Here is a 26,653-nt window from a genome sequence, read left to right on the forward strand (position 1 = left end):
GGCAGAGGAGGATGGTATGAACCCAGTAGTTATATAAGATTGCAGTATCTATATTTGCAGGTCCATATTGTAAGCCCACATTACTTCCTCCCACAACCACCCTGAATTGAGGGCAGAAGAGAGAAAGGTGAAATAAGATAATATCACAATTTCTTTTTAAAAGTTATGGGTCAGTCTTATTCTTGGGTACTTTTTTTTTTTTTTTTTTTTTTTTTTGAAGACTCATCTGTATTTTCTATTTGGTACACTTGAAAGTTGTCCTACTCTTGTTTTGGGTTTGTATCATGAACAAGCCCGTCCCAGTCTCTCAACCCGAGTCCAGAGGACCCTAAAGCCTCCTCTTTGAAGACAACCTGCTTTGATGATCTTCTCACTTTAAAAGCTAGATTCCACATTCTATACCCTCATAAGTTGTTTTCTGGGCATTTCCCAGAATTATGGTGCAGACAGTATAATAGTATTCATGTATATATGATCTATATGTAGTGTGATAAGGTCTACTTTTTTTCTTTGGCAGAAGTTAAAAAAAAACACCAGAAGACATTTCACCCAAAGTAAAATAATATTTTCCATTAATGCCAGTAAAACTTGAGTTTTGGAAGCGTAAGCAGGAGGGATTGGGATAAGAAATGAATTCGTTTTGGTTTTGCTGAAATGGTTCATGGTTCATAGTTTTAAAAGTTTGAAAGTTTCTACTTTTAGAGGATTTAAGCACCAGCAGATGGGTTGCAGAACTGCAGGGGGAAGGGGAGAGATAGAGCTGGACAAGTGGAAATTGCTCATCTTAGGTGATCAGCTAGGTTTTCTGTCATCTTCAGCCTGGTGGCTCTGAAATACCCTTGGGTGATAAGGACACAGCACAATGAGGTAGGGAGGCATTCAGGAAGCAGGGAGCAAGCGAAGAGGCAAGTTAGGAGGCCTTGGTCAGGAGCTGCAGGAGGGAGAGGCCAGCATAAAGGGCACAGAGGCGGGGCAGGGTGTCTGGGTCCCACATGTACTGGGGGCCCGATCTCTGCACTTCAAGTCCACTCAGCCCCACTAGGGCCTCTGTGAGGGTCAGTTCCTCCTCCCCAAGGGAGGAGAGCAGGTCAGCCTGCAGGGGGAAAACACCCTCTTTATCCTGTAGGAAATTCTGTTCCATTGTGCTCTCCACCTGCAAGGAACCAAAATAGCATGAAAAGAAAGAGAGACACATAGAGAGAGACCTTTCTCCTAACACATAACCACAAAGAGGGCTACCTTTTTCTTATTATAACTCCTTTCGTTACATTACAACTCCATGTGGGCCTTTTTTTTTTTTTTTTTAATGTTTATGTATTTTTGAAAGAGAGACAGAGTGTTAGCTGGGGAGGTGCAGAGAGAGAGGGAGACACAGAATCTGAAATGGGCTCCAGGCTCTGAGCTGTCAGCATAGAGCTCAATGCGGGGCTCTAACTCATGAACCATGAGACCTGAGCTGAAGTTGGACGCTTAACCAACTAAGCCACTCAGGCGCCCCTCCATGTGGGCCTTTTAAAAGCTCTGTACAGTGGCCAGTGCTTTTCTTTTTAGCCCTATTGTACAGATTCAGAGACATTAAGAGATTTGCCCACATCACTTGGCTGTGAATAAGCCAAACCAGAGTTTTCTGACGTCTCAAGCTGAAAAACTTAGATAATGGCACAAAATTTACTCTTCTACTTCTGGTTATAAAATAGCAAAAAAAAAAAAAGGGAGAACACGGAGAAAAATGAGCGTGGGCATGAGCCTCTGTGATACGACAGAGGCCCTTCAGGACAGTCTGTCATTAGGCTCAGTCTGTGTCTTTCCACTGGTTCTAGCTGCCTCCCTCCCAAACTCTCTCTAGCACCTGCTGTTTTTTCTCACCAGCTTTAGCTGCACGGGTAGGATCTTTTTCTCCATCGATTTTACCAGCAGCTTCTGTTGGGCTTCACTTAGCTCTGGAGGAAAAAGAAAAGCAGAGAAACAAATGTGTGGTGTGGGTACGAAGGGGACTACAGACTCGAAATGGATGCCCTTCCAGAACGTCAGTGTTAGTTAATCCACACATTTATCCATGGTTGAATGCTTGCTGCTCTATGCTAGGCACCTTTGCTGGGTGTGTCAGCAAAGTCATACCCCTGCATTCAGGGAACTTGCAGTGCAGCGGAGAAGGCAAAGCCACGTGCAGTGACAATACAGGGTATTAAGGGAGCGATGGAACGATAGCCGAGGGGTCTATTTTGGTCTTAGCATTTGAGGGCAGACTTTTTAAGAGGACAAACATCTCAGCTTACTCCTGAAGGACTAGAGCATTTTTCTAAGGGGCAATGTTTCATGCAGAGGGAAGAAGAGAATTCAGGGCAAGATCAGAAGATGTTACTCTCTGCAATTAGAGCTAACAAATTTCAGAGTGCCTGGATGGCTCAGTCGGTTAAGGGTCTGACTTCAGCTCAGGTCATGATCTCACGGTTCGTGGGTTGGAGCCCCGCGTCAGTGCAGAGCCAGCTCGGGGTTCTCTCTCTCCCTCTCTCTCTCTCTGCCCCTCCCCCACTCACGCTTTCTCTCTCTCAAAATAAATAATAAAATCAAATAAAGCTAACACATTTTGATACAAAAGTGATGAGCTTAGCCATATGTAGAAATTTTAAATACGTGGCTGGTAAAGCTAGGGTTACTTCCCAACCTCTATTAGCAAGACTAGGCCACCTTCCCAGACTATCCAAGGTGCCCAAGTGATGCCTTAGGAAGGCAAACAATTTTTTAAAATTTTTGTTATTTTATTTTATTAAAACAATCTCTGTGCCCAACATGGGACTTGAGCTCATGACCCCGAGATCAAGAGTCACATGCTGTACCAAATGAGTCATCCAGGCACCCCTATAACCAAATTCCTTAAATGTAGGTATATACTACTTAACTGTGGTATAATTTGCCTGGCATTCATTCATTCATTCATTCATTCATTCATTCATTTGTATATCTGGGGATTCATTCAGTGATTCATTCCTATTGCCGAAAATGTATATAAATGAGGACCTTATTCTCCATTTACCTGTTAGGGCTCCAAGGAAATAGAGGATGGCACCCATAGCCTCCTTTGATAGCAAGACATCTTTTGGGAGTGCCTCCAGGGTCACTTCATGTCCTTTGTCTAGAGCCCCTTCAAGCTGTGGGGAAAGGTGGGCAACTAAGTAAGATAACACAATGAAGGGGACAAGCATAGTGCCTGGCACATAACAGTCCCTGGAGATGTGCTAACTCATGTCCTTACTTCTTTATCAAGGTACAAAGTCATAAAAAGTACTGGACACCTTGGATTTCTTGGTCCCTGAGCCTTGGACTCTGGAAAGGAAATGTTCCAGTCCTCTTTCCAAGAAAAGGGCCTGCTGGCCTGCTGCCCACCCTCTGTCGTGCCTTGAGGGAATCTGCATTGTTTGCCCTTTTCCAGAGGAATGAGGGAGCAGTGGCCGCCTGGCAGTCTGGGGTGCACCTGGACATCCACCCACTGGAGGGAGACATCCACCTACTGTTGACTCCCCCTGCCAGTTGTGACACCCACACGTGTCTACCAGCAACCTTTCTCTGCGACCTCACCGTGAGTTCCAGGTCTTGTAGTTCCTTTTTCTTCCCGAGAAGTTTGCTGAGGGAGGTGAGCAGGGAGCTTTGCCCTACTTGACTCAGCCTTTCCACTTCTTGGATCTCTCTTTGAACTTCTTCTTTTAGTGTCTTGAAGTCCTCATGTTCCTCCCCTATTGGGATAGTAAACATGGTAAACAAACCATCTGCCATCTGGCAGCCTGCCCATTCAGTCAGCATTCTGCCTGCGGGGCTCCTTCACTCAGCCTCCCTCAAGTCCCTGTGCTCTGCTCCCAGCCTGAGCCTCGCCTCTCTTTCTTCCTGACCAAGGAACAGGATTGTGAAGTTTCTGCTAGCCTTGACTTGTGGAAGGAGTTGTGGTGATGGTCTGGGCAAGGAGGTGGACCAGGACCCACATTAATATCTAAGGGGGGAGTTGATTGTCCCTAGGCTCTCAAGCCCCATTCTGTAGCGGTAGACAATTGATTCCCCTTTCTTCAAAACTCCAGCTAAAAGTAGAGAAGGAAAGTCTATTTCCCCTTCTTATGAATTAGTTGACAAAGAATGACTTCGGTGACTGAGTGAAGGCTAGCATGGATGGGTCTATATCCATGGACATGGGTAGATCAAGGTTAGCTTGAATCTTGGCCTGACTCTCCAGGGGCCTCGCATCCTAAGAATATGTCCTGGAGAGTGGCTTCCTGGAAGTAGCTCCAATCACCAGGACCTGGGACTCAGCACTTCCCTTTCCCTCCCTTCACCCCACTGTCTTCATGCCAAAGTCATGGGAGAAACTTACAAAATTCCTTACCAGCATCAGATGCCAGGATAACTGAGGGGGAAAACAAAAAACAAGAATGTACTCCTCCGAAACAGTAGCCATACCCAGGGGATGACACATTAATGGGGGTTAGGAAATGTATCCTGTCTCCTGGGATATCCCAGCCATCTTAAGGCTCCACCTGCTCCATTTGTGGGAGGCAGGAATGGGGCAGGAGAGAAGCTAATGCAACGTGAAAAAGGGCTCCCGGATTGACTGAGTTGGCATCATGGTGACTCAGTGTCTCCCGTCCCGGGTGCTGGGTGTGGGTGGCAGAGTTGCAGATGTGCGTGGGACAGGTTATAGCTAAGAAGGCCCTTTGAGGCTCAGACCACCTGGGTATCCTGCCCAAAGACTTCCCCCTTCCACCACTTTTTCCTAAGCTATTGGAATTTCTGCCACATTTCGGGGACAGTTGTTTGCCGAGACCTGCTCTGCCATGTTCCCCGTTGTCAGAAAAAGACTGGAGTTTTAAAAATCTGTGTCAAGAAAGTTGCAGTGAAATGAGAGGAAACACTTACGGGTGAGCTTCTCCTCTGGCTTTTCTGAAGACAGAAACAATGCACATATGTCAGCATAAAACCTATTTGTGCTTTTTTTATCTAGAGCGGATGTCAAGGTGGCTTTATCAGTGATCATTATAAAAACACACAGAGATTATGTTAGCTCGCCCCCCCCCCCCCCCAATTTGGGAACACACAATGCCTCCAAGTTTCATTTCTGCTTCCAGTGGTGCCTTCTGGTCTTTCTGGTTCTCTGTCTCTCTAGGGTAGTATTCATGTGCTTCTATCTGTCTTGCCTAAAGTTGGGGATAGATATTTTTGGGGACTTGGGAAACAAAACCAGGGGCTCCTTGGGGGACTATGGTATATGCTGTTAGAGGGTACAGGATTTTAGCAGATGATATCAGGGTTGGGCAGAAGATATGGGAAACCAGGTAGCAATTTCACTTACCTCCAGGAGGGAAGGTTTGCATGTTATCATTGTAGATATGTGGAATGTCTGTAAAGGTGCAAGAGAGGGGAGAACAGGAGGACCTTTAACAGCTACCCACCTTCCCTTCTCCATTCTCAAGTCCATGGGCTCTGCTAAGGGCTAGGTAGGTCCCTGTCCCTAAATGCCTCACCTAACCCCCGATCTACCTCTATCGCTAGAAGAACCCTTTTCTTTCTCTGTAAATCCTTTCCCATGACAACACTATTTTCTGCCTTGCATCCTAGTACTGGTGTCTATGGATGTTTCCTCCACTGGCCACAGACTTCTTGAGAGCAGAGGCTATGCTTGTTCATCTCTGTGTCCCCTTTCCCCAGCTAACGCAGTGCCTAGCACGGAGGGGATGCTCAGAACCCAGGGATTCCTTCACTTCCTCTCCAGAGCAACCTCTGCAGTTCTTTCCCCGGCAGCTGGGTCACATTACAGTACACTCCTGCACTATTCCCTGACTTGCCACAAGACGGGACCGGGATGCCTTAGTACTAATGCGGGTAATTCTTGTCTTGAGGGGAGAATATGCCAGCGTCTGCTCACCCCACTCATCTTTGCCTTTGACCATCAGCTGTCTCACTCGAAAGGCCAGGATGCAGCCCTTGGGGATGGTTACGGCCTCCTTGTGGTTTATGGATCCCTAGGATCAGACAATGAGGATTTATGAACCTGCAGAGATTCTGAGACATGGGGTGGGGGAGGGGGAAATGAGGAGATAAGAAGCTGAAAACCCTTTACTGGTGTCCCAGATTGTCTTTCCACCAGTCTGGACTTCATGGAATGAGCTTCAAAGCTCTTTTGCATCATCCCACTAACAATCTCTATCTCTCTTCCTGGCTCAGACACATGAAGGAAGTGGCCAGACCTGCTCTGTCACCTGCCTGTGCATCTCTGTCCCACCTGAGAGCTTCCACAGGCCCCGGTGCCTTCTTCCTCTTCGCCATCTGTCTTGTGCTCATCTCCTCCGAGAAGCCTTCCATGACTAATCCTACTCTCAGCTCCAACTCATCCCTTGAAGATTTATACAAACTAGATTTAGGTATGTAGACCATTACTTATTTATGTTGAATTTTCTAAGCCTGTGTTCTCTGGGCTTTAACCTGTGTGTCTCCTCCATGAGACTGAGAACTTTCTAAGAGCAAGGGTGTCTCTCCTGTACGTTGGGAGCACCATGAGGGGAAATCCATGACTATGAGTTTCCCCTTCCTTGATAGCTCCCTGTGGCATTTGGCACAGGGATCTGCCCACCCAGGGCACCCTTGCCAGAGAGAGGACTTCTGTCTGGCCGACAGGAGCCTGAATCTTGAAAAGCAGGAAGAACGAGGGGGTCCTTTTTAGTATCCTGGGTGGGCACCGATAAGGTAAAGTTAATGTGTTAACGCAGCCTCTAAGGAGAGGCTAAATGTAAGTGTGTGTGCGCGTGTGTGAACCAAACCTGTAGTCCCAACGGGGCGAAGAATGGGAGGGAGAAGCAACCCTCCGCCTTGCCAGCTCTCTCCAGAGTGACCTCCTGCACGGTCTCCACCACCTCCATCACCACATACAGGTTCTCCCCTCGGTTTCGCATCTCCTTCAGGAATGGGTGCTCAGCTGACAGCTTCCTGTGGCAGAGAAAGCATTAAGGAATCAGCCAGAACCTCTCCAGGCATGGGCCGTGAGCTTCTCTTTTCTTCGGTCATTCCCAGGAGCTAGGCATGGTGGCGTCAGGGAAAGGGTGAGGACTCTGGAGTAAGACCGAGGCTGAAGCCCAGATCTCCCGCTTACTAGCAGAGCAGTTACTTTTGAGTCTTGGGTGCCTCATCTATAAAATGAGGATAATTATCCTTCCCTGCAGAGTTGCTGAGAGGGAAACTGGGAAATCAGCTGGCACAGCTTCTGGCCCGGAACAGGCCCCTCTGGTTGTTCTTTCCCCCTTTTCCCTCTGCCTTGGGGTACCTTCCCCTCTCCCCCCCCCCCCCCCCCCCCGCCCTGCCCCGTTCTTAGCCCTGTTCATCTCTCCTGGGGTCCTTTGTCCCCATCTCTCATCCTGTCTCTGCTATTAACCCTAGTTGCTTTGACCCCATTTGCTTGCCTACATAAAAGTGTGCTTTGATCTTTCTGCTCCCTCAAATTACCATTCCGTTTCTTTCCTTCACTTCTTTGGCAAGTATCTGGAAAGCTACGCCCATACACAGTCTTTACTTCCTGTCCACTCCTAAATTCTTTTATAATTTGGCTTCTGGTTCTCCTCCTCCACTGAAAGCCCAACGACCTCCTGCCCGCCAAATTCAAAGACCTTCCCTAACTCTGCACAACACTGACCCCTGCTGGCCAAAACCTCCCTGTGACTCTGTCTCCTCGGGGCTTCCAGTCCCACTGTGCCACCCTGCTTCTGCTCCCACCCTTTGGGCTTCTGATTCCTATCCGTTCTGTCTATATCTCCTGTGTTATTTTCTTTGGTTCCCTAAAATTTTACATTCTCTAAGATTCTGTTCTCAGTTCTTTGCTGTCTGAACTCTCTCGAACATCCTCCCCTGCCCCCAACCCCCTTCCTATAGTTTTCATCTTTATATGGCTCACCACCACACAGGGATCTTCACCTGACTTCTCTCCTGAGCTCTAGGCCCTCATTTCTAACTGCCTTAAAATTTTTCTTTTAGGGGCACCTGGGTGGCTTGTCGGTTGAGCATCTGACTCTTGGTATAGGCTCAGGTCATGATCTCATGGTTTCGTGAGTCCGAGCCCTGTGTGGGGTTCCGTGCTGACAGCGTGGAGCCTGCTTGGGATTCTCCGTCTCCCTCTCTCTGCCTATCCCCCACTCACGCTGTATCTGTCTGTCTCAAAATAAATAAATAAACTTAAAAAATTTTTCTTTTAAACTTGAGATATAATTGACATATAGCATCATATTGGTTTTAGATGTCCAACATATGCAATGCAGTGTCGTTAACTGTGGCCCCTCAGCTAATGTCTCACTGGACCCGCAAACTCAAAACGTCCAAAAGGGACTCACAATCTTTCTCTCCAAATACACTTCTAAAATCAGGCTTCTTGTTTCTGTTAATGTCATCACTTGGGTCAAATCTTAGAGTTATCTTTTTAAAATTCTCATGTATTTAATTAATTAATTTTGATAAAAGTTGTATATGCTTAAGGTATATGACATGGTTTTTTTAAGTTTGTTTTTTTAGTAATCTGTACACCTAATGTAGGGCTTGAACCCACGACCCCAAGATCAAGAGCTGCACGCTCTTCCGGCTGAGCCAGCCAGGTGCCCCACAACGTGTTTCGATGGACATATACATAGAGAAATGATTACTACAGTTGAGCTAATTAACATATCCATCTCCTTACATAGTTACCATTTTGTGTGTGTGTGTGTGTGTGTGTGTGTGTGTGTGTGTGTGTGTGGTGAGAGTACCTGAAATCTGCCCTCTTAGCAAATTTCCAGTGTACAGTATAGAGTTATGAACTGTCGTCATCCTGCTGTACATCGGATCTCCATCTTTGATGAAACCTTCTCCCTCACCCTGCAATTGGCTGTCAAGTCGTCTATTCTGTCACCCCAGAGGTCCCCCAGCCCCAATGGTTCCCCCCTCTTTATTCTGACTGCTCTTCCCTCATTTTATATCTCAGATCCTCATTTTGTATCTCAGATGGACAATGGAACAGTGTCCTGCCTAGCCCGCCTCCTTCCAACTCCTGTCCCTCCTCCTCTAGCTTCCTTTCATGTGGCCAGATTAATCATGACACATCAAGGTGTCATTAGGGTCCCCCTGAAGCCTACAGAATAGTTCCACCTCCTTGACCAGACACCTGGGCCCTCCATGGTCTAGGCCTCCCTACCACCTCCCACTTGCTCTACTCTTACCTTTTCTGTTCCTGCCAAACCAGCTCTTCATTCTCCCTAGAGGTTCTGAGGTTTCTCACCCATGTGCCTTTGTAATGTCCTTCTCCCAGACTTGCATGTTCAATTTCTACTCATCCTTCAAAGCCTAGATCATGGGCTGCCTCCTCTGAAGTCCTTCTTCATTTCCCCAGCCAGAAGTCCCTCTGGCCTGCCACAAAACTCAGGCAAAGTCCTCCTATGGCACTTACTACTTCTCACCTTGGATTGATTATAGTCACTGTTGTACATCTCTCCTGCCCCCAACTCCTAGATTGCAAGGTTCTTGGACAAAGATGTCCTAGTGCACCCTGGCACTTAGTAGGGTATTTTGCACTCAGTGAGACTATATAAATATTTACTGGGTGACTTTCTAAGCACCCCAGCCCTTCCTTCCTGCCTCCCCAGTCCTCATCTTTAGTTCCCTGTCAAGCCAAACGTCTGAGATGTCCAGACTACCACATCGACATGGCATCTGCCACACCCCTTGTGTTGCTGGGGCAGCATTCCCGAGGGCACCTGGTGTGTGGATGGGACTGAGCAGATGGCTTGATTTATGGGAGCAGAACGCTGTGCCCAAGCTTCACTAAGGAGCAGTTAAGACCCTTTCCTTTTTTAGTGTATTTTATAGAGTCATAGTTTAGGAAGGAGCCCTAGAGATTTTCGTCGAACCCCATCATTTTTCAGGAAAGAAAACTGAGGTTCTGAGAGGACAAGTGATTTTTCCAAGGTCACACAGCAAGTTAACGTGACCATACGCATCCTCATGTGTGTGTATGATAGTAGGGGGGTGGTACTGGAGGTAGCAGAAGGATGGGGGGTAATGGTTAGGGAATGGCCTGGAGGCACTCATGGGCCAGAAGGGTCATCTTCAAGAGCTCTCCTGTGGTGACCACATAGGTGAAGGTCAGTGTGAAGGCCCTGCCCTTTAGCTCAGGGCCCAAAGCACCCTTTCCAGGCACCACCCACCCCATCCTGGTAGCCCTCCAGCCCTTTCACTCTCACCTCTCCTGGTGCAAGGTCTCCAGAGCCTTGGGAGCCACACTGAGTGTCTGGACCTCCAGGGTACTGCTTCTGGACAGCCCTGCAGTCCCCGTCACCTTGACTGTCTTTGGCATGTCCACTTCTCCCTCCACTCGGGCATCCAGCATATTCTTAAAGCTAAAGTTCCCAGAGTCTGTTGGATCTGCAGGAGAGAGAAGATGAAAGGCGCCAGGCTGGCCGGCGTTCCTCTTCCCTTGCCTTCTGGGGAACTTTGGGCTACAGGACACCAAACCACATCTGGGCAGAGGGAGCTTTGGGCTCCTCCTCACAAGCCAGTGCCTGGCCCCACCCCTCTGTCCTCAACCCCGTGTCCAGACTAACCTGAAGGTGAGCAGCCAGGCTCAAGCACATCCAGGAGGGTGTAGTCAGTGCGGACATATCGGGCACCCCAGAAGAGAGTGCTCTTTCTCTTCCTCAGCACCAGGCAGAAGGGATGGAAGCGCTTGAAGTCTATGAGGCTGTCAAGGGGTGTCAGGTCCCCTCTAGGGTTTAGCTGTCTGGCCAGGGCCCGGGTGACATTTTCAAATATGGTCATTTTCCCTGAGGGGGGTGGGGGGAGACAGGAGAGTGACAAGTTGGGAGACCAGGACATGGGAAGGCCCCTGCAGAGAGAGATGGCGCTCAGGGTGTGCGTGGGGGGTGGGGCTTCAAGATGCCTGGATTCTAGGAATGTCAGAGCTGAAAGGAACCAAAGGAGTCTTCTCTTCCCAACTAGGAGACACAGCCCCGAGAGCTGAGACAACTTGCCCGAAGTCACAGGGCTGCTTAGAGAAGCCAGGCCTTCCCTCTGTTTGCCAAGGGCTCTTTGCTCACCCTGTATTCATTTTCTTCATGGACTCAGAGCCTGGCTAGAGCATTTCATTAGTGCTGCAAGTAAAGTTCCTCTCATACAGCTGTGCCCACCTCGTCTTCCCCAGAGAACTGTGACAGCGGGGACCTGGGATGCCAGGGAAGGAGGCAGCCACCACTGGTGCCGAGGGCCCGAGGAGGCAGATGCTGTTTACCTGCCCCGGTTGTCCTTTCTTTGGGTGGGGCGTCACTTCCCTGTACCCTGTACTTCCCTTGTGCCCACCTCCTGGTTCTTGGGTGCGAGTAGACCCAGTTCCCTCCAGGTGCTACCCAATACACCCAGGCATTTGCCTTTGCTCCCTCTGCTTATAATACGCCCCCTTCCAATCCCTATTCATTAAGATTCATTTTGGGTCACCTCTTTGGTGACTCCCTTCTCACTCCTCTCCAGGCAGCTGGTGACTCTATCCTGTGTCCCCAAAGCACTTTGTACATGCCCTTCCGAAACACCTGCAATGTCATGTTGTTGTGATCTGTGCACCTGACTCTCGCCTACTTGATTGTGGCCTCCCAGAGGGCAGGAAATGGTTCTTAGTCATCCCTGTAGCATCAGCACCAAGCACAGTGCCTGGTGCAGACCTGGAGCTTGGCAAATGTGTGTGGAAACAATGAATGAAGAAATGAATGAATGTGGCCCTGGGAGGCACATACTGGGGTGAGAGGGCCCTGGAGAATGTGGGGTTTGCAAGAGCCTGAGGTTCATAGTCTTAGGTTTCTGTCTTTGAGGTTCAAGTCCAGGTGCTTTGGCTGGGTGGCCAGCTGGCACAGCTGGATTATTCCTGTGGCTGTAAGAGGACACAGCAGCTGGCCTGGAACTGCCTCACAGCCCCCATGGGCACCTCACAGAGTCAGGGAAGCAGGAGGCACACGTACAGGTGCGTGGGACCAGCCTGCCAACCGCATGGGCTCCAATGTGCCTTTTTTACTCCTCATTCCTGGAAGGGCCAGGCCAGGCCAACCTCCTGGGGCCAGCCAGATGCCTTTGGGAAGAGATCAGGTGAGTGCTGTCTCCTCCTCACCAGAGAGGAGCTCACAGGACCACTCCTCACTTCTCTCTCCAAGGCCTATGAAGACACCTACCCCCCCCGGGGCTCTAGGGGACTTCTAGGCCCTTCTCTTCCCACCCATGTTCTTGTTCATCCCTAGAACACCCCCCACCTCCCCTGCTGTCATCAGGCTCTTACCAGAGAGCAGTTCTAGGTTCTGTCCAGCAGCCGGCTCTCAGTCTGTAGGTTGAGAGAGTGACTATCCCTCACCAGGACAGGCTGCCGCTTTATGCTTCTCTGGAGGCAAGGATGTAGGCTTCCAGGGACCCCGCCTGCCCCAGTGACCCCACCCCTATCCTGCTCTACTTCCAGGAGAACAGCATCAACCTGTTCCACGTGTGCCCTGCCCCGGGCCCTGGGCCCTGGCCTCCTGAGGGCTGAGGGGGTGGGGAGCTGCCAGACAGGTGCCAGCGTGGGTGGAGGGAGCCAGACCAGATAGAGGTGGCCACTGAAGGTTGGCTTCATGGGCTGAGACGAGAGGAAAGAAGGCACGTTTGGGAGAGGGGCAACAGAGAGGCAGTGGGAGGTGTGCGCGCGCACACGCGTGTGTGTGCGTGTGCGTGCAGGTGTGATGAAGGCGGCATCTCTGTTCTGTCATCATTGTGGTCATCAGGAAGTATCTAGGATACATGGTAAGGCCTTGTGGGCATGATAAAGGGATAAGAAACCCCGTGTGTCCACAGATCCCAGCAGAAAGAGCAGCTGAGAAGCTGTCCCGCGTCTCTCTGCTGGTCTGCCTGCACATCACTCCCTCCCTCCCTTGGTTTTCGCTGCATATACATATCTGTGGCGCTGATAGCTGCCTGTGCTTGTGTAGGCAGGGATGCAGATAGACCAAGGGGTTTCCTGCTGCTCTGTGTTCAGCGTGTCTGCTCCTCATGGAGTATCGTACCCACACTTACACGCACACGCACAGGCAGAGGCAGAGCGGAATTAGTGGCAAGACTACAGAGCATGTCTGCCTCGGGAGTTGTTCTTAAGTCTGTGCCTAGAAGGAATTTCAAAAGGGACTTTACACACTTGGTTGGGTTTCTAGATGACAAATCAAGACATTTCCAAGCAAGACTCCTTTAGTGTTGGGACACGAGTCAACGTCTGCATGCGTATATAACCTGAATACAACTGAGTCTGTTTTCATGCTCTAACTTTGAGGCTCTCCTCAGTACCACTCATCCAATAGGAAATGCAGCCTTGAAAACCACGAAGGGAAGTTATATGTTTATTGAAAGTTTTCTTCTTTTTTAAAAAAACTTTTTTTAAAAGTTAATATATTTTGAGGGAGAGAGAGAGAGTGTGAGTGTGAGCAAGAGGGGCAGAGAGACAGGGAGAGAGAGAATCTCAAGCAGGCTCCATATGCTCAGCGCAGAGCTCGACATGGGACTCGAACCCATGAACTGTGATGTCATGACCTGAGCTGAAATCAAGAGTTGGATGCTTAACCGATTGAGCCACCCAGGCACCCACCCTGTCTGGAGGTTTTCTTGAGGGGCTGGTGGTTAATGGGGGAGATCAGACCACACCACACTCAGCAAAACTCCCTAAAAACTGAATTACAGCTCTGTCTCCAAAGTCTCATTCAATATGACAAATGCTCCCAAATCTCTCTGTGTCATAAAACAAAACCTTCTGGGTCTCTAGTCCCTGCCCCCTATCTTCTGGCTCACCTTCCTTCCTGTACCCCAGACCTCTCTTGTGGGGCCATCTACCACTTCCTCCTTCAACAGCTCCAACCAAGGGCTTGGCTGTGTGGGAAGGCTGTCTTTAGTCATTCAGTCCCTGTCACATGGGCGCATGTGTGCAGAAATACGTGTATGTGCTATATTCTTTCCATCTCTACCTGTTTTCCTGGTTCTTCCTGGATTTCCATCTCTTCCTTTCTGTGGCTCTTAATCACTGCATTGATGTGACTGATGCCACTGCAATCCAGCATATAGTCCTGGGCTGTGCAGTCTCTCAACCTTTATTTATTTTTATTTTTTAAAAGTTTTTTTTTAAATTTATTTTGAGAGAGAGATAGAGAGCAAGTGGGAGAGGGGCAGGGAGGGAGGGAAACAGGATCCCAAGCAGGCTCTGTGCTGTTAGCGCAGAGCCCAGTCTGGGGGCTTGAACTCACAAACCATGAGATCATGACCTAAGCCAAAGTCAAGAGTCGTAGGCTTAACTGATTGAGTCACCCAGTCACCCACCCCTCTCATCCTTTAGATGGCCCCCTCCCCATCTTCTCACTGGCCCACCATTGCCTCAGTGAGACTTGGGAATTTCTTGTTGGTGTCTACCCTCTTTCCACTGGCTTCAGGCCAAGGTTTCCAGTCCAGGCCATCCTCCAAAGATCCGGAGGGCAGTGATTTCAAGAAGCCACATGTGTATCTGCTCTCTCTGAGGACCTCAAAAGCCCATTTGGCCAGCTTTCTCTCCTCTGACCTGGAAGTCTTGCTCCTTTCATTTCTCTTGCCCTCCTTCATTCATTCTGGACTCTACCAGACTTGCCCTTGTTCTCCTCATGCCACTCCATTCCACCTCTGTCTCATTGAACCATCCCCCAAACTGCCTAATGGCGTTCAGAAAGGGTGGCTTTGAGGGTTCAAGGCAAAGAGAAGAAATAAGGGCTTGTGGGGTCAGCCAGGTTAAAGATCTTGTGCTTTGAGAATAAAAATAACCATGTCAGGCTTGTTCCTGTGCTGCTCCTCACCCCGCCCCCCTCACCTGCACCCCCCACCCCCTCCATCTGGATGCTTTGTAATTTTTGTTATTTTCCCAGTCCCCCTGCCTCATAGTCTTAGGGATCAGGCCTCTTCCAGAGGCTCCTTTTCCTCAGAGTCCTGGTTTACAATCAGAGGAATCTGGGATATAATTTAAATTGTGCTGGAAGAGATTTAATTTAGACTAATTTGTAAGAACTCTTTAGGTGAATTTAAAATGACTTACTGAAAACAGGAGGCTGGGTGGTGCTTGGTGCTGTTTTAGGCGGCAGGGTTTGCTCTCTATCTCCCTCTGGTGGTCACTCAACAGAGGTAATGGCGATAATCACCCTTAACTGTAGGCACCAAGCTTGCAATTTGCATGTAGTTGCTAGGAGATGGGGATGAGGGAAGGGAGCTGGCCTAGGGGAGGAAGCCACCTGTTCTCTGGGAACCTGAATGCCTCTCTGACCCATAGAGTGCATTGCAGACACAGACATTGGGACAGGTTGTTATTTCCTTACCCATTTTTCTTTTATTATTGTTGATTTTCTCAAGAAGAGGGCAAAGAGGACAGAGATGAGGTAGGCTGGTGGAGTTCAGAAGGGTGGAAGGTACTGATCCTGGCAAGAATGGGAAGAAGCTGGCACAGACATACTGCCAGATCTTCTCTGAGTAGAAAGAGGTGAAAGGGCTAAGGAGGAAGGCAGGCTGAAATGGAGGTGTAACCCTCTGGTAGAAGGGCAGGAAGAACATGCCTCAGAGGCATTGTATTTTATATTTCCGATGGGAGGTTGGAAGTTTTCGGGTGTAGATTGCAGACTGGGAGCTATACTTCCATAAATCCTCCTTTCTGAACAAAGTAAAACCCCCATAATTCTTTCTTATCCCCTAAAATACTTTGAGGGTTTTTCCCAAATTCCCAAATCAGCTTTGGAGCCCAAGACACCTCCAAACTCCTGGCTGAGTAGACATTGTTCAGGGTCTTGTGACACTTCCTCAACCCAAAGTTGTACTGAAGAACTACAAAAGTGTGTCAAACTTCAAGGTGTCAGCCCTCGCCGTCCCCAGCCCTCCACTGCCAACCCCTCTATGAGGTTGGTTTGGGCAAGGAGGCCACTGCCAGCACCCAGCCCAAATCCAGGGATGCCTCCTCTGTCAGCTGACCACCCCAGCGCCCCAGCTCTTCCTGAGTCCCTCAAGATGCACCTGGAGTAGGTGTTGGAGCTCCTGTTCATGTCATGGTTGACAGAAGAGAAGCTCTCCTCCTTGGCTGTGATTGCTAGGCCCCTCCTGATAAGACAGAGCCCCCAGATCCTTGTAAAAGATACTGGGTGCCATATGGAGCCTTTGAAGGTCTGCCTCCAAGAGAACTTGGAGCTGAAGTGCCTGTCCATTTCACCAGCTCCCCTGGGTCTGTGCAGAGCCCCACTCTGTTTTCCCTAGCCCTGGTAGGGGAAAGCGGATGTTCAGGCCTTTCAGCACTTGAAAGACAAGAGGCATACAGGGCACAGAGTGGTGACAAGGCATTGTGGTCTCTGGTATAGAGGGGTCCATCCCTGGTATGTCAAGGCTGCAGAGTCCCACCAGGGCCTGGGTCACCTTCAGCTTTGGCCAGGAAATCCCTGAGCAGTTTGAAGTGAGGGCAGAAGAGCCCTACCACCCCCTAGAAGAAATTCTGGTCCAGAGTGTTCTCCATCTGCACAACAGAGAATAAACATCACGGGATGATTTGCATTTGGGGAACCACTAGCTTCAGAGGTGATCTGCAGTAAAATTTTAAGTTCTAGCCCCTGACCCCACCCTTGACCCCCTCTGCCCATTAGTGCTAGAGTTGAGCAGAAGCAGGCACAGATTAAGAGTCTGGAGACCTGAGTTCCATAGACAGCTCTGCTAGGAGCCTGTTGTGTGGCCCCAGAGAAGTACCTTCCTCTCTCTGGGCCAGAGAGGTCATCTGTGATGGAGGGGGTGGAGCTGCATGAACTTCCGGATCTCTTCTAGTGCTCAAACTCCATTTTACCCTAGTTGTCATCCCTCACACCTGTCCTGCAATCCCCAGGCCCCTCACCAGCTCTGTCTGTAGGAAAGGACTTCTTTCTGCACAGACATAGCAGCGGCTGGTGGTCCTCGCTCAACGCTGAAGAGGGAAAATGAGAGGAGGTGGTGTGAGAGACATGAGCATGTTTTCTCTCCCTCTCTTGGTGGGCAGGAGATTGTAAGGCAGCTCTGGGGGCTAACTGTGTGTGTGTGTGTGTGTGTGTGTGTGTGTGTGTGTGTGTGTGTGTTGGCTGGGGCAGCAGATTCACTCCCCTCCAGGAGAGAATGAGAAGATCCCTGTAAGAATATGTATTCTCCTTTCTTTGGGGGAAAAATGAGTGGAGGCTAGGTGGGCTTACACCTTTTGCCTTTTCCTTGGGAGAAGGGAATGACAGGGGTTGGACCCTGATCTGCTTGTAGCTTGGTTGCATGGGCATGCAACCTATGAAGTCACACAGGACCCCAGCTTGGTTTAATGCTTTCCTGTTGCCATCTTGAAGAATAACTCTTTTTTTGTTTTAATTAAAGTTTATTTATTTATTTTGAGAGAGAGAGAGAGAGAGCACAAGTAGGGGAGGAGCAGAAAGAGAGGGAGAGAGAGAATCCCAAGCAGGCCCCATGCAGTAAGCGCAAGCCTGCTGGGGGGGCTCAAACTCACGAACCCTGAGATCATGACCTGAGCCGAAATCAAGAATTGGAGGCTTAACCAACTGAGCCACCCAAGCACCTTTTGAATAATAATTCTTAATCATTTTAAGCAAGAACTCCTCTAGGTTTTATTCTTCACTGAGATCTGTAAACTACGTTGCAGGTCTGGCTTGTTACCACTGGGTCTAAGCCAGGAGGCCTGTCAGTCACATGAGGGAGGGACCCCCAACCCCACTCCCGCCCCTCAGCAGAGCCCCTAGCAGGTAGAGGATGTACCCAGCAAGCATGGTGTTGAGTTGACTAGAAGTCTCCAGCAGTCATTCAGAGGACTGAGACCCTGCCCCTGCCCCTTGGACTCCCAGAATCTCTGGGTCACTAAGATCCAGGACCCCATCCATCAGGCAGAGAGTATGGGAAATGATCAGCTAGATACTCCTACAGCTGGAAAGACAGGGAAGTTCCTGAGGAGAGGGAGAGTTCTCCCTGCACAGAGAGCAGACTCCCTCAGGGCAGGGCCCCAGTCTCTCCCTCAACTTAAAGGAGCCTTCCTCCAAGTGCGCTGAGATCTCCCTGGAGAGGCAGGCGGGTCACCCCATCCAGCCCACAAGGGCCCCAGCTCCCTCAGCTCCGCCCAGGCTACCAAGCCACGCCCCTACCATCTTAAGCCCCGCCCCCGCCCCCCACGATGCCCGCCCGGGTCCGGTCCGCGCCCTATGCTCAAAGTCTGGCCTCACCACTCCAGCCTCCTCCAGATCTTCCATGTCACCCCTCCCCGGCCTCCTACACTACGCTTGCCCCGCCCAGGCCCCTTCCCAACCCCAGCACCCCAGCCCAGCCCCCGGGTCCCGCTACTCCCGCAGCATCCACTCCTTAGCTGGGCAGCCGCTGTTCCGGGTTTCAATGCCAGCCGCTCCTCCTCCACCTCAGCCCGCAGCGCCAGATACTCCGTGCGTTCCCGGCTCAGGCCTAGGTGAGTGAGGGTGCAGGACAGTGGTGACCAGGACCCTATCCCGCTCCACCAGTCTTCACGTGACTTCACTCAGCGGGTCCCCCGCCCGCAGGCAGAGAGACCACCTTCTGAGCCTTGGCGTTCCGTGCCCTCCCGCAGGTACCCCTCCCCAGGGGAAGATGATCGGGGCTGGTCTGGTGTTGGGTGCCCGGGAGCTCAGCTCCTTACGCTAGCTTCCAGTGGGCACTGAAGATCCTGCAGAGGGCAGAGGGACACACCCCGTCACCACGAGTGGCTGCGATAGAGCAGTCCCACGAAGGGTTGGGGGACAGCTGAAGATGGGAACGGGACGGAGGGTGGAGCAGGGAAGGAAAGCCCAGCTGAGACCCGGAAACCTGGGTGCACCACTGGACTTTTCCGAGGTAGTTTCCCAAACACTCCGGGGTGGGGAGTGCAGATGCAATGTGGCCCGCCTTACAGGATTCCAGTGAGACAATAGATGGAAACGTCCTCAGACCTTTAGAAAAGAGAAGAGGGGAGTTGTAAAAGATGAGGGTGCTGTTATTAGGGGAACTAGGTGAGAGGCAGGTATGGAGAAGAGGGTAGGTTGCCCTGATGGTGGGCAGGGATGCAGGGGAGAATGCAGGGCTGTGGGAGGGGAAGAGAGGGGCAAGTGTGAGCAAGGATGGGGGTGGGACAGGGGAAGCATCTTGGAGATTGCCAGCTTGGAACCCCACAGCAGTGGGGAGGGGGATGGAATGCCCCCTCCAGCCTTGCCCTCCTTCTCCAGGGTGGCTTCCTCCAGCTCCTCCCCAGCCTTGGCCACCTCGAACATACAGGTTCTGCGTCATGCTCCCAAAGATTCTTCAGCTCTTGTGGTGGGTGGAGTGGGGCCGGCTCTGAGTGGGCGGGGCCCTCTTCCTAGCCACCTCCGGCTCCCTCACTTGCACCCCTGGATCCACCTTGTTTCTCCCTATCCCTCCCTTGTCCCTTCCCCTTAGAAGGGTGTGTGTGTCAGTCCCAGAGGGATAGGGGCCCTGAGGTTCTAGTCCTGTTAATTTCTTCCCTGACTCCTTGTATGACCTTGGGCAACTCACCACCCCTCTCTGAAGATCACTGCCAGCTCTGACAGCTGGTGCTGCTCTCATGGGGGCACGCCCCTGGGTGCCAGCCCCTCTCACCTGGCCTAGTTCCTCGACCTGCTTCCCTACGTCACTTCGCAGTGTTTTCTTGGCTCTAGAGGACATACATGCTCTTGTGCTTGTTCCCATACATCCCTTGCAAGAAATTTCCTTGATGGTCTGACTCTGCGTGATAAAATTGTCCCTGACCCCAGAAGTGAATGGGAATTGAGAGCTGACCTCAGACATTCATTTGAGTATGGGACGCAAAGGTTTTTTTTTGTTTTTTTTTTTTGTTTGTTTGTTTGTTTAGCATTCTAGAAGAGGAAGATAGTGATGGCCCGGAGTGCAGAAATGAGTATTGTGACCGGGAGCAGATAAGCTAGATTCCAGGGACTTGGAGATGTGTGGGCGTGTGGTAGCAGTAGACCTGGGATGAGGAGAGAGAGACAAAAACTGAGAAGTACCGTAATGTGCTAACTCGAAGTATTGGAGACACCAGAGCCATCTTCACCCATCCAAAGGGCTGTGGTGTCCAAGAGAGATGGGCTTGAACCTTAGTGTTTGCTTTCAATGCCCCGCTGGGCTCACATGACCCCTGTGCCTGCCACTATCACCCGGGCTGCCATCACTAGCCTGTCAGACCCCCAAATGTGGATACCCTGACGTCCTCATCTTTGTATCTGCAGTGCCTGGCATGTAGTAGTAACTCAATAAACATTTGTCAAATGCATGAATGGGCTTGTCTTGGCATCTGTTTTGGGAGCTCAAGGCCTCGCTCTGCTTTGCTTCCTGCCTTCCTGATTTGGGGGAGCCGTTGCTCATAGGCAGCAAGGTTGCTGGTGACAAAGACCCAGCAAGATGAGGTAAAACTGTTTAGTCGGAACTCCCCTGGGTCTAATGGGGGAGGCACAGCCCTCCCCTTGGAATAAGCTGTTGGGTTGCTTCTGGTTTTGATGCGGATATGCCCTCCCCTCTGTAGGAGAGCTCAGTGTTGCACTCAAAATGTCTGCATGTGAGCCCAAGACAGGAAGGGTGGGGGCTGCGCCCCACCCATTGCTCCTTAACTGCCTCCGTTGGCTCCTGGGTACTCAGGCTGCTCTCTGTTCACTTCCTTTTGTAGATAACGTGGCTTTGTAGATGCTCAAGTCTCTGTGTCTGGGGTAGGTCTTGGTCTCCCCAGCTTCAGAGCTCCCCAGAGAGAAAAGACCCTAGTTCTTCCATAAGCCTGGGAGTTCCCCGAGAGTTAGGTTCCTCTCTCTCCCCCTCAGACCAGGAGCTCCCTCAGGGCCGCCCCAGGCTTCTGCTCTGCAGGGCAGGAGGAAATTGGTTTTGGAAGAGCTGAGAGAGGTACTCCTCTTCTCCCACACCTACATACAGCCTGCTGGCTCCAGGATGCTGCATGTGGGTGCTAAGCTGGGTCCTGCCCCAGACCTCCTGGGTTCTTCTGGACCGGGCGTGTGGCTGGGCTCTCTTGGCACCTGGCAGCTTCGTTCCTGGCTCCCGCATGTCCCGGTAGGAGAGGTTGGTTTGATGGAGTGCGTCTGTACCAGCCAGAAGTGTGAGAAGCAGACAGCAAAAATGAAACCGGCCAGCTGCCTACTTGGCATCTCAGAACATGGGTCCTATGACCTTTGGTCCCCGGTGGAGATAAGGATGGGGGAGAAACCAGTTATCTTACCCCTTGCTGCCTGCCTGGTGGACAAGCACAACTCAGAGGCCAGAGTGCAGAGGGAAGGGCTGAGGGCTTCAGTGATTGTTGCTCTGGGAGGGAGCATCTCTGAGTCTGTGGAGGCCCCACTCTGTCCAGCGTCCTGTAATGTGCTGAGCTGAAGCTATAGCTTCTGATGCCCCCCTCCCACCGATTTCCAATTCAGGGACCCCAGCTGACGGAGGTAAAGGGGTCTCTCCCTAGGGAGAGGAGCCAATGAAGCATCTCCCCTGCCACCTCCATCTTCTGCCCCACTTGCCCTCCCTCTCCCTCTCCTGCCCTAGAACGCAAGAGGGAAAGGAATTTGAGCCAGAAGGGGCCATGGGGATAACTACCAAGATGACACTATCCAGGGCTCTAGGACCCTTCCTCACCTGGGTTCCAGGCAGTTTGCCTCCCTGGATCCTTTCCCATCTGTGCTCAACTCTGAGAAATGGGGTTAGGTGTCTGGGCAGGGGAACCAACTCTGCAGATCTTAAAGGTGTCGTTTCTGCTGCTTGGGATGACAGGAAGTCAAATGAGGCTCCAGAGATGGACACAGATAATAGAGACTCGGGGCCCCACCTGTCCCCCAGGCTCCCGCTCCCATAGGCCTACACAATCTGTTTCCCAGGATCCAGTGAGATGTGTCCCAGCCTGATTCCAGGAGCGGGTAGGTGAGCAGAGTGGGACAGACTGTGGCAAGGGAGAAACTGATGGAGGGTATGATAGGATTTGGGCCAAGATTCCAAGGCCCAGGCCAGGGTGTGGCTGGGGTGGAGGTCAAACTGCAGCCGGAAACTGTCCACACTCTTTCCCTGTCCCTGAGCATCCCTGGAAGTGGGGAGGCCCATATCTCCTGAGAAAAGGGGATGGGGGGTGGGTCTCAGGTTTTTCTGAAATGAGTCAAGTTGAGACTTCCTGAATGATATGAGGTACCTCAGCCTTGGAGTGGTGGAGGGAGCCTCAGAGATGGCAAGAGAAGGGGCTGGGGATGCTGGAAAGAAGACAGGGAAATCAGGGTGGGTCAGAGGGACTGGGGAGGTAGTGGATTCCTCTTTGCTTCTTTAAAAAATTTTTTTTTTACATTTATTTATTTTTGAGACAGAGAGAGACAGAGCATGAACAGGGGAGGGTCAGAGAGAGAGACACACAGAATCCAAAACAGGCTCCAGGCTCTGAGCTGTCAGCACAGAGCCTGACGCAGGGCTCGAACTCATGGACTGCAAGATCATGACCTGAGTCAAAGTTGGCCACTTAACCGGCTGAGCCACCCAGGCATCCTTCTTTGCTTCTTCTTGAGCAGCCTCTCCATCTGTCCCAGAATCTGCCCCAAGCTGGGTGGAACCGTGGTTCAGTGGTTCTTATCTTCAGCTTCTGTTGGAGTTTCAGTGAGATTCCCCAAAGCAGCAGTTTCCTCCACGGAGGCTGCATGGGTGGATCATGCTACATGAGGGCAAGGGAGGGGGTGTGTTGACCCTTTTGGTCCCTTGAGAAGCCCATTTGGTGATAGGGATATCTCATATGGCCCCCCCTCTTCAGGCAACTTGGTCTCCTCTGCCCCACGAGTTCTTTCATTAACTTTGAGCACATCTAGTTTCTCTGTACCCCCTGCTCAGATTCCCACTGAGAGAAATGAGAGATTGCCAGGAGGGTAACAGCTCCCTTTCCCTTTGCTTCCTATGCCCCGTCTAACAGACTGGAGGCTGCCAGCTGATCACTGATGCCTGGACCTTGCCCTCCTTCCCTCCTCCCTGTTTGTCCTCCCTCTAGCCTCCTCCCATTCTCCATTCTGGTTCCATTATCATTAATTCATAGGCCCTGGCATCCCTAGCTGATAGACTCTGGTGTCAGGAACTGGGAGGTAGGAGGGGAGAGAGGAGTTGGCATCCAACCCAGCGGGAGCACACGCCGCCAAAGTGGTGGCAGAGGCCGTGGTAAAGGGCTCAACACTTTCCCACTCCTCACTGTCAGGCCACGTGCATTCAGTGAAATGAACAATAAGGAAGAGATCAGGAGCCTTAATAAAAGTGACTTTATTGAGTTGTCCAGTGATATTCTGGAGGTGGGAGACCTCCTCGTCCCTATCCCCCTCCAACTCCCGGTGACCCATCTTCAGCTCAGACATAGAGGAGACCACTCTTCCCCCAAGGGAAAGGGTTCAGAAAGTCCCTCAGTGTATAAAAGAGAGAGAAGAGAGATGGAGAGTCTCTGGAAAAGAAGCAGAGGACTCTAAGCCAGGAGGCCCCCAAGAGAAGACACAGGGAGAGGAGCCTGGGGTCAAGAGAGAGGCAGGAAGTAAGGGGGGAGCTTCTCGTAGATGGAGAGAAGAGAGCAAGAGCCCACACAGTCCTTCTCCATCTGTCTACACCCCAGTTTCTGACTTCCCCTCCAGCTTGGCCCACCATCCCCTTGCCCCTCTTTGCATCCTCTATTCCAGCCGCCAGGTAGGTCTTTTTGGTGCCCATGCCTTCTAAGTTGTTTGCATCTTCTTTGACTTTGTTTACTGCTTTTTCGCTAGGGTCCTCCCTCTTCTGCCCAAAGCCCTTTTCATTCTTGAAATGTCAGTTCAGACATCCACACAGCCAGGCAGAGGCTTCCTCCTCCATGTTCTCCCCGCACCCACCTCTGTTCTGTTGCCCCCCCACCCACTGTGGACTCGGGAGCTTTGGGTCTCTGAGTCTAGCACAACCAGGCACAGTAGGCGCCAAAGATGGTGTTGGTTGAGAGAGAGAGAGATCAGGTGTTTAGGGGAGACAGAGGAGGAAGTGGGGAGGAATTTGGGGGATGGGGGGCTGTAGAGGAGGCAGAGGGTTAGAGGAAAAGAGAGGGCACGGCGGTAGGAGTGTGGGGCATGGGGCTGGAGGAGTGGCCCCGGTCCTCAGACCACTGTGCTGAGGGTAGAGGAGTCCTCAGAGCGCACGGGCAGCACGGGGGCCGGCTTGAGGGGACGTCGAGTCTCATCCCGGTTCTGCCACACGTAGTGCGCCAGATAAGCCACCACGAGCACCAGCCAGCCCCCCATGGTGACCAGCAGGGCTACATCAGTGCTCCGCTGGGCCCCACCCCGCCCCGTCCCACACAGCTCTTCCTCCCCTGCCAGCGGCAGGAACTCTTGCCCCACGAGGTCTGGTCGGGCTCCGGGGCCACACACGATGCCTGTTCCAGTGTCCGGTGCCAGCCTCACCTGCCTGAGCACCTCCTGGAGGGCACAGTCACAGCGCCATGGGTTGGCGGATAGATTCACTTGGATCTTCAGGCCCACGAAGGCCTCCACAGGCACCGAGGCCAGCTGGTTGGCAGAGAGGTCAAGGTGGCGCAGACTGCCTGCCAGGCCCTGGAAAGCAGCCCCTGAGAGGTGGACAAGGGCATTATGGGACAGATCCAGCTCCTCCAGGACAGGCAGGTGCTGGAAGGCTCCAGCTGGCACTGATGCCAGCCGGTTGGCATCCAGGTAGAGCTTGCGGGTGTCGTTGGGGATGCCGGTGGGCACAGCACTCAGGCCTGCCTGGCTGCAGCGGAATGTCCTCTCACCAGCTTCTTCTGCCACGTAGCAGCCCTGAGGAGGCACCCAGGGGCTGGGCACCGTGCCACCTGTGCCTAGCACCAGCAGGAGAGAGAGGAGGTGACTGGCTGGTGGGAGCATGGCCAAATATTGGCATAGTCCTGGAGTGCAGTAGGACCTGGGGAAGAAAAGCCCCATAAAGGAAGAATGAGTCAAAAGAATTCCATTCCCCACTGCCAGCTCTCTCTTCTGGAGGTCCCCTGTGGGGTCTCTGTGGGCGGGGGCCTTCCTTTGGGGGTTCTGTCAGGCCTGGGTGACTTTAGCTTCTTCTTTGGGGTTTAGGGCTCCTTTTTCAGGCCCTTTGGGTAAAAGATTCCTCTGGGCCTGAGATTTTTCTAGCGTCTCCTTGATTCTGGAGGGCTAATCTATGAAGTCCCATGGTCCAAGGCCCTGTTGGTCACTCTGGGTCTGGGAGCTCCTAAGGCTTTGCTTCTGCCCGTGTACTAATCTCCCTTATTGGAATAAAGTCTTTTTCTACCAACCTACCTGGGTGGCTGCCAGGTGGGCTCCGTAGGCAGCTGAGGGCCAGATTGGCACTAGGGTGAAGGAGACAAGGAAGACAGATCAGCGAGCGGATGTCAGGGCATTCAGCTAGGCTAGGTGACTACGCCTGCTTTCTGTGCCCATCTCCCCCTTTTCCTGGAGCACCTGCCCCCTGCCTGCCCCAGCTTTGTCCTCTCCACTCTACTCTTCCTTCCCCCCACCCTCCTCCTCTCAACCTCTCACCCCTGTTGGTGGGAGAGTCTTCTCCTGTGTTCCCTCTCCCCGGAAGCAGTCTCCCTGCTGCCCAGCTCTAGAGAACCGCTTCCTTCTCTAGAAGCCCTGTTTGCTCGTAGCTGCTGGAAGTTGGGGGCTGGGCCCCAAGAGTGTTGAGTTTCCTGGCATGTGACTCCGGGCCCCAGGTGTCAGATACCTGAGCCATGGCCTGGCCAGGCGATGCCAAGACAGGGCAGATCCTGGACCCTGATGAACTCTGTCATGGGGAGACCAGGCCCCAATTCCTTTCTCTGCTTCAGGCTCCCCTCCCAAGGCCTTGACATTGTCGTCTTCTGTCCCTCCTCTCCCAGCTGAGACTTCCTCCAGGCTGAGACTCCGCCTTTCAGAACCTCTGCTGCTTGCCCACAGCCTGGCCCAGCAGAAGGATCCCTGCTTGGCAGGCCTGGGGGGCAGAATTGGGGTGGGCCCCATCTCACACCCATTGCCTCCAACAGCCATCTTCCCCAATTCGGTCCCTCCCTCACTCTCCTTTTCTGTCTTACTGTGTCCTATGCCACCTTCTTCCACAGTGAACAAACTTCCCTCAGTCTTTTCCTTGGAAATCTTGTCTGTCTCCAGAGGACCTCATCTCCTGGCTCCTCTCAGAGTGTCCAACGCTCTTGCCTGATTGGCAGGCCTCCCTGTTTTAGTTTGTTCTCTGCACGGTTGGTAGATGGCCCCTCTAGAGTTAGAAGGGGTTCTTCAAGGCATCTGAAGTCATATGGTCACTACAAGTTTTCCTGATGATTTTCTGTGTTGGGTTGGAGCTGACTCCAGTTGTCTCTGTTTGCTAGAGCCCTGGGCCCCCAAGTTAAGTCTCCCTCATGTCTGGGAGGGCTCATTCTCCAGGGTCTCTTGATCCTAACCACCATTTGCAGCCTATGCCATCCCATTACAGCACCTTCTCGCAATGCAGTAAAAGAGGACAGGAGAACAGCGTGTCACAGAGACTTGCACAAAGGAGACTAAGGTCATATGCTGTGGAGACCCTTCTGAGAAGGAAAACCTCGCTGGATTTTGTAAGAGGCTATATGAATGACCAG

General features: G+C 51.7%; 2 protein-coding genes and 1 long non-coding RNA gene across 4 annotated transcripts; 1 reads left to right on the forward strand and 2 right to left on the reverse strand.

Moving 5' to 3' along the window:
• Positions 1-543: 543 nt before the first annotated feature.
• Positions 544-12,423, reverse strand: GSDMA (gasdermin A). 2 transcript variants are annotated; one of them, XM_019416044.2, is made up of 12 exons: positions 12,305-12,423; positions 10,593-10,811; positions 10,233-10,413; positions 6,798-6,963; positions 5,906-6,002; positions 5,333-5,380; positions 4,900-4,923; positions 4,370-4,390; positions 3,577-3,731; positions 3,035-3,149; positions 1,867-1,940; positions 544-1,153 (listed from the first exon to the last, which is right to left on the reverse strand). In XM_019416044.2, the coding sequence occupies exons 2-12, from the start codon at positions 10,804-10,806 to the stop codon at positions 911-913; spliced, it is 1,338 nt and encodes a 445-aa protein (XP_019271589.1). In that variant the 5' UTR covers positions 10,807-10,811; positions 12,305-12,423; the 3' UTR covers positions 544-910. The 2 variants fall into 2 exon arrangements, with proteins under 2 accessions (XP_019271589.1, XP_019271588.1); XM_019416043.2 differs by having other exon boundaries at positions 4,358-4,390.
• On the forward strand, positions 6,288-20,332 carry LOC109247434 (uncharacterized). The gene is made up of 2 exons (XR_008418683.1): positions 6,288-6,401; positions 19,913-20,332. It is a non-coding gene; the product is annotated as an uncharacterized LOC109247434 (long non-coding RNA).
• A 3,625-nt stretch (positions 20,333-23,957) lies between these two features.
• On the reverse strand, positions 23,958-26,069 carry LRRC3C (leucine rich repeat containing 3C). The gene is made up of 2 exons (XM_053892227.1): positions 26,050-26,069; positions 23,958-24,972 (listed from the first exon to the last, which is right to left on the reverse strand). The coding sequence occupies exons 1-2, from the start codon at positions 26,067-26,069 to the stop codon at positions 24,171-24,173; spliced, it is 822 nt and encodes a 273-aa protein (XP_053748202.1). The 3' UTR covers positions 23,958-24,170.
• Positions 26,070-26,653: the final 584 nt, after the last annotated feature.

The sequence above is a fragment of the Panthera pardus genome, unplaced genomic scaffold (genome assembly GCF_024362965.1).
Source record: "Panthera pardus isolate Hobbes unplaced genomic scaffold, ASM2436296v1 HiC_scaffold_3, whole genome shotgun sequence".
NCBI classification, from domain to species: Eukaryota; Metazoa; Chordata; class Mammalia; order Carnivora; family Felidae; genus Panthera; species Panthera pardus.

Excerpts from the sequence above, each read along its gene's own strand:
- GSDMA (XM_019416043.2), bottom strand. The coding sequence starts at position 10,806 with ATGACCATATTTGAAAATGTCACCCGGGCCCTGGCCAGACAGCTAAAC. Across the intron at positions 5,381-5,905 it reads CAAAGGCAAAGATGAGTGGG|ACATTCCACATATCTACAAT; the intron begins GTGAGCAGACGC and ends GCACCTTTACAG. Across the intron at positions 4,391-4,899 it reads GCCAGAGGAGAAGCTCACCC|TTATCCTGGCATCTGATGCT; the intron begins GTAAGTGTTTCC and ends TTTCCCCCTCAG.
- LRRC3C (XM_053892227.1), bottom strand. The coding sequence starts at position 26,069 with ATGGCTGTTGGAGGCAATGG. Across the intron at positions 24,973-26,049 it reads ATGGCTGTTGGAGGCAATGG|GTCCTACTGCACTCCAGGAC; the intron begins GTGTGAGATGGG and ends TTTCTTCCCCAG.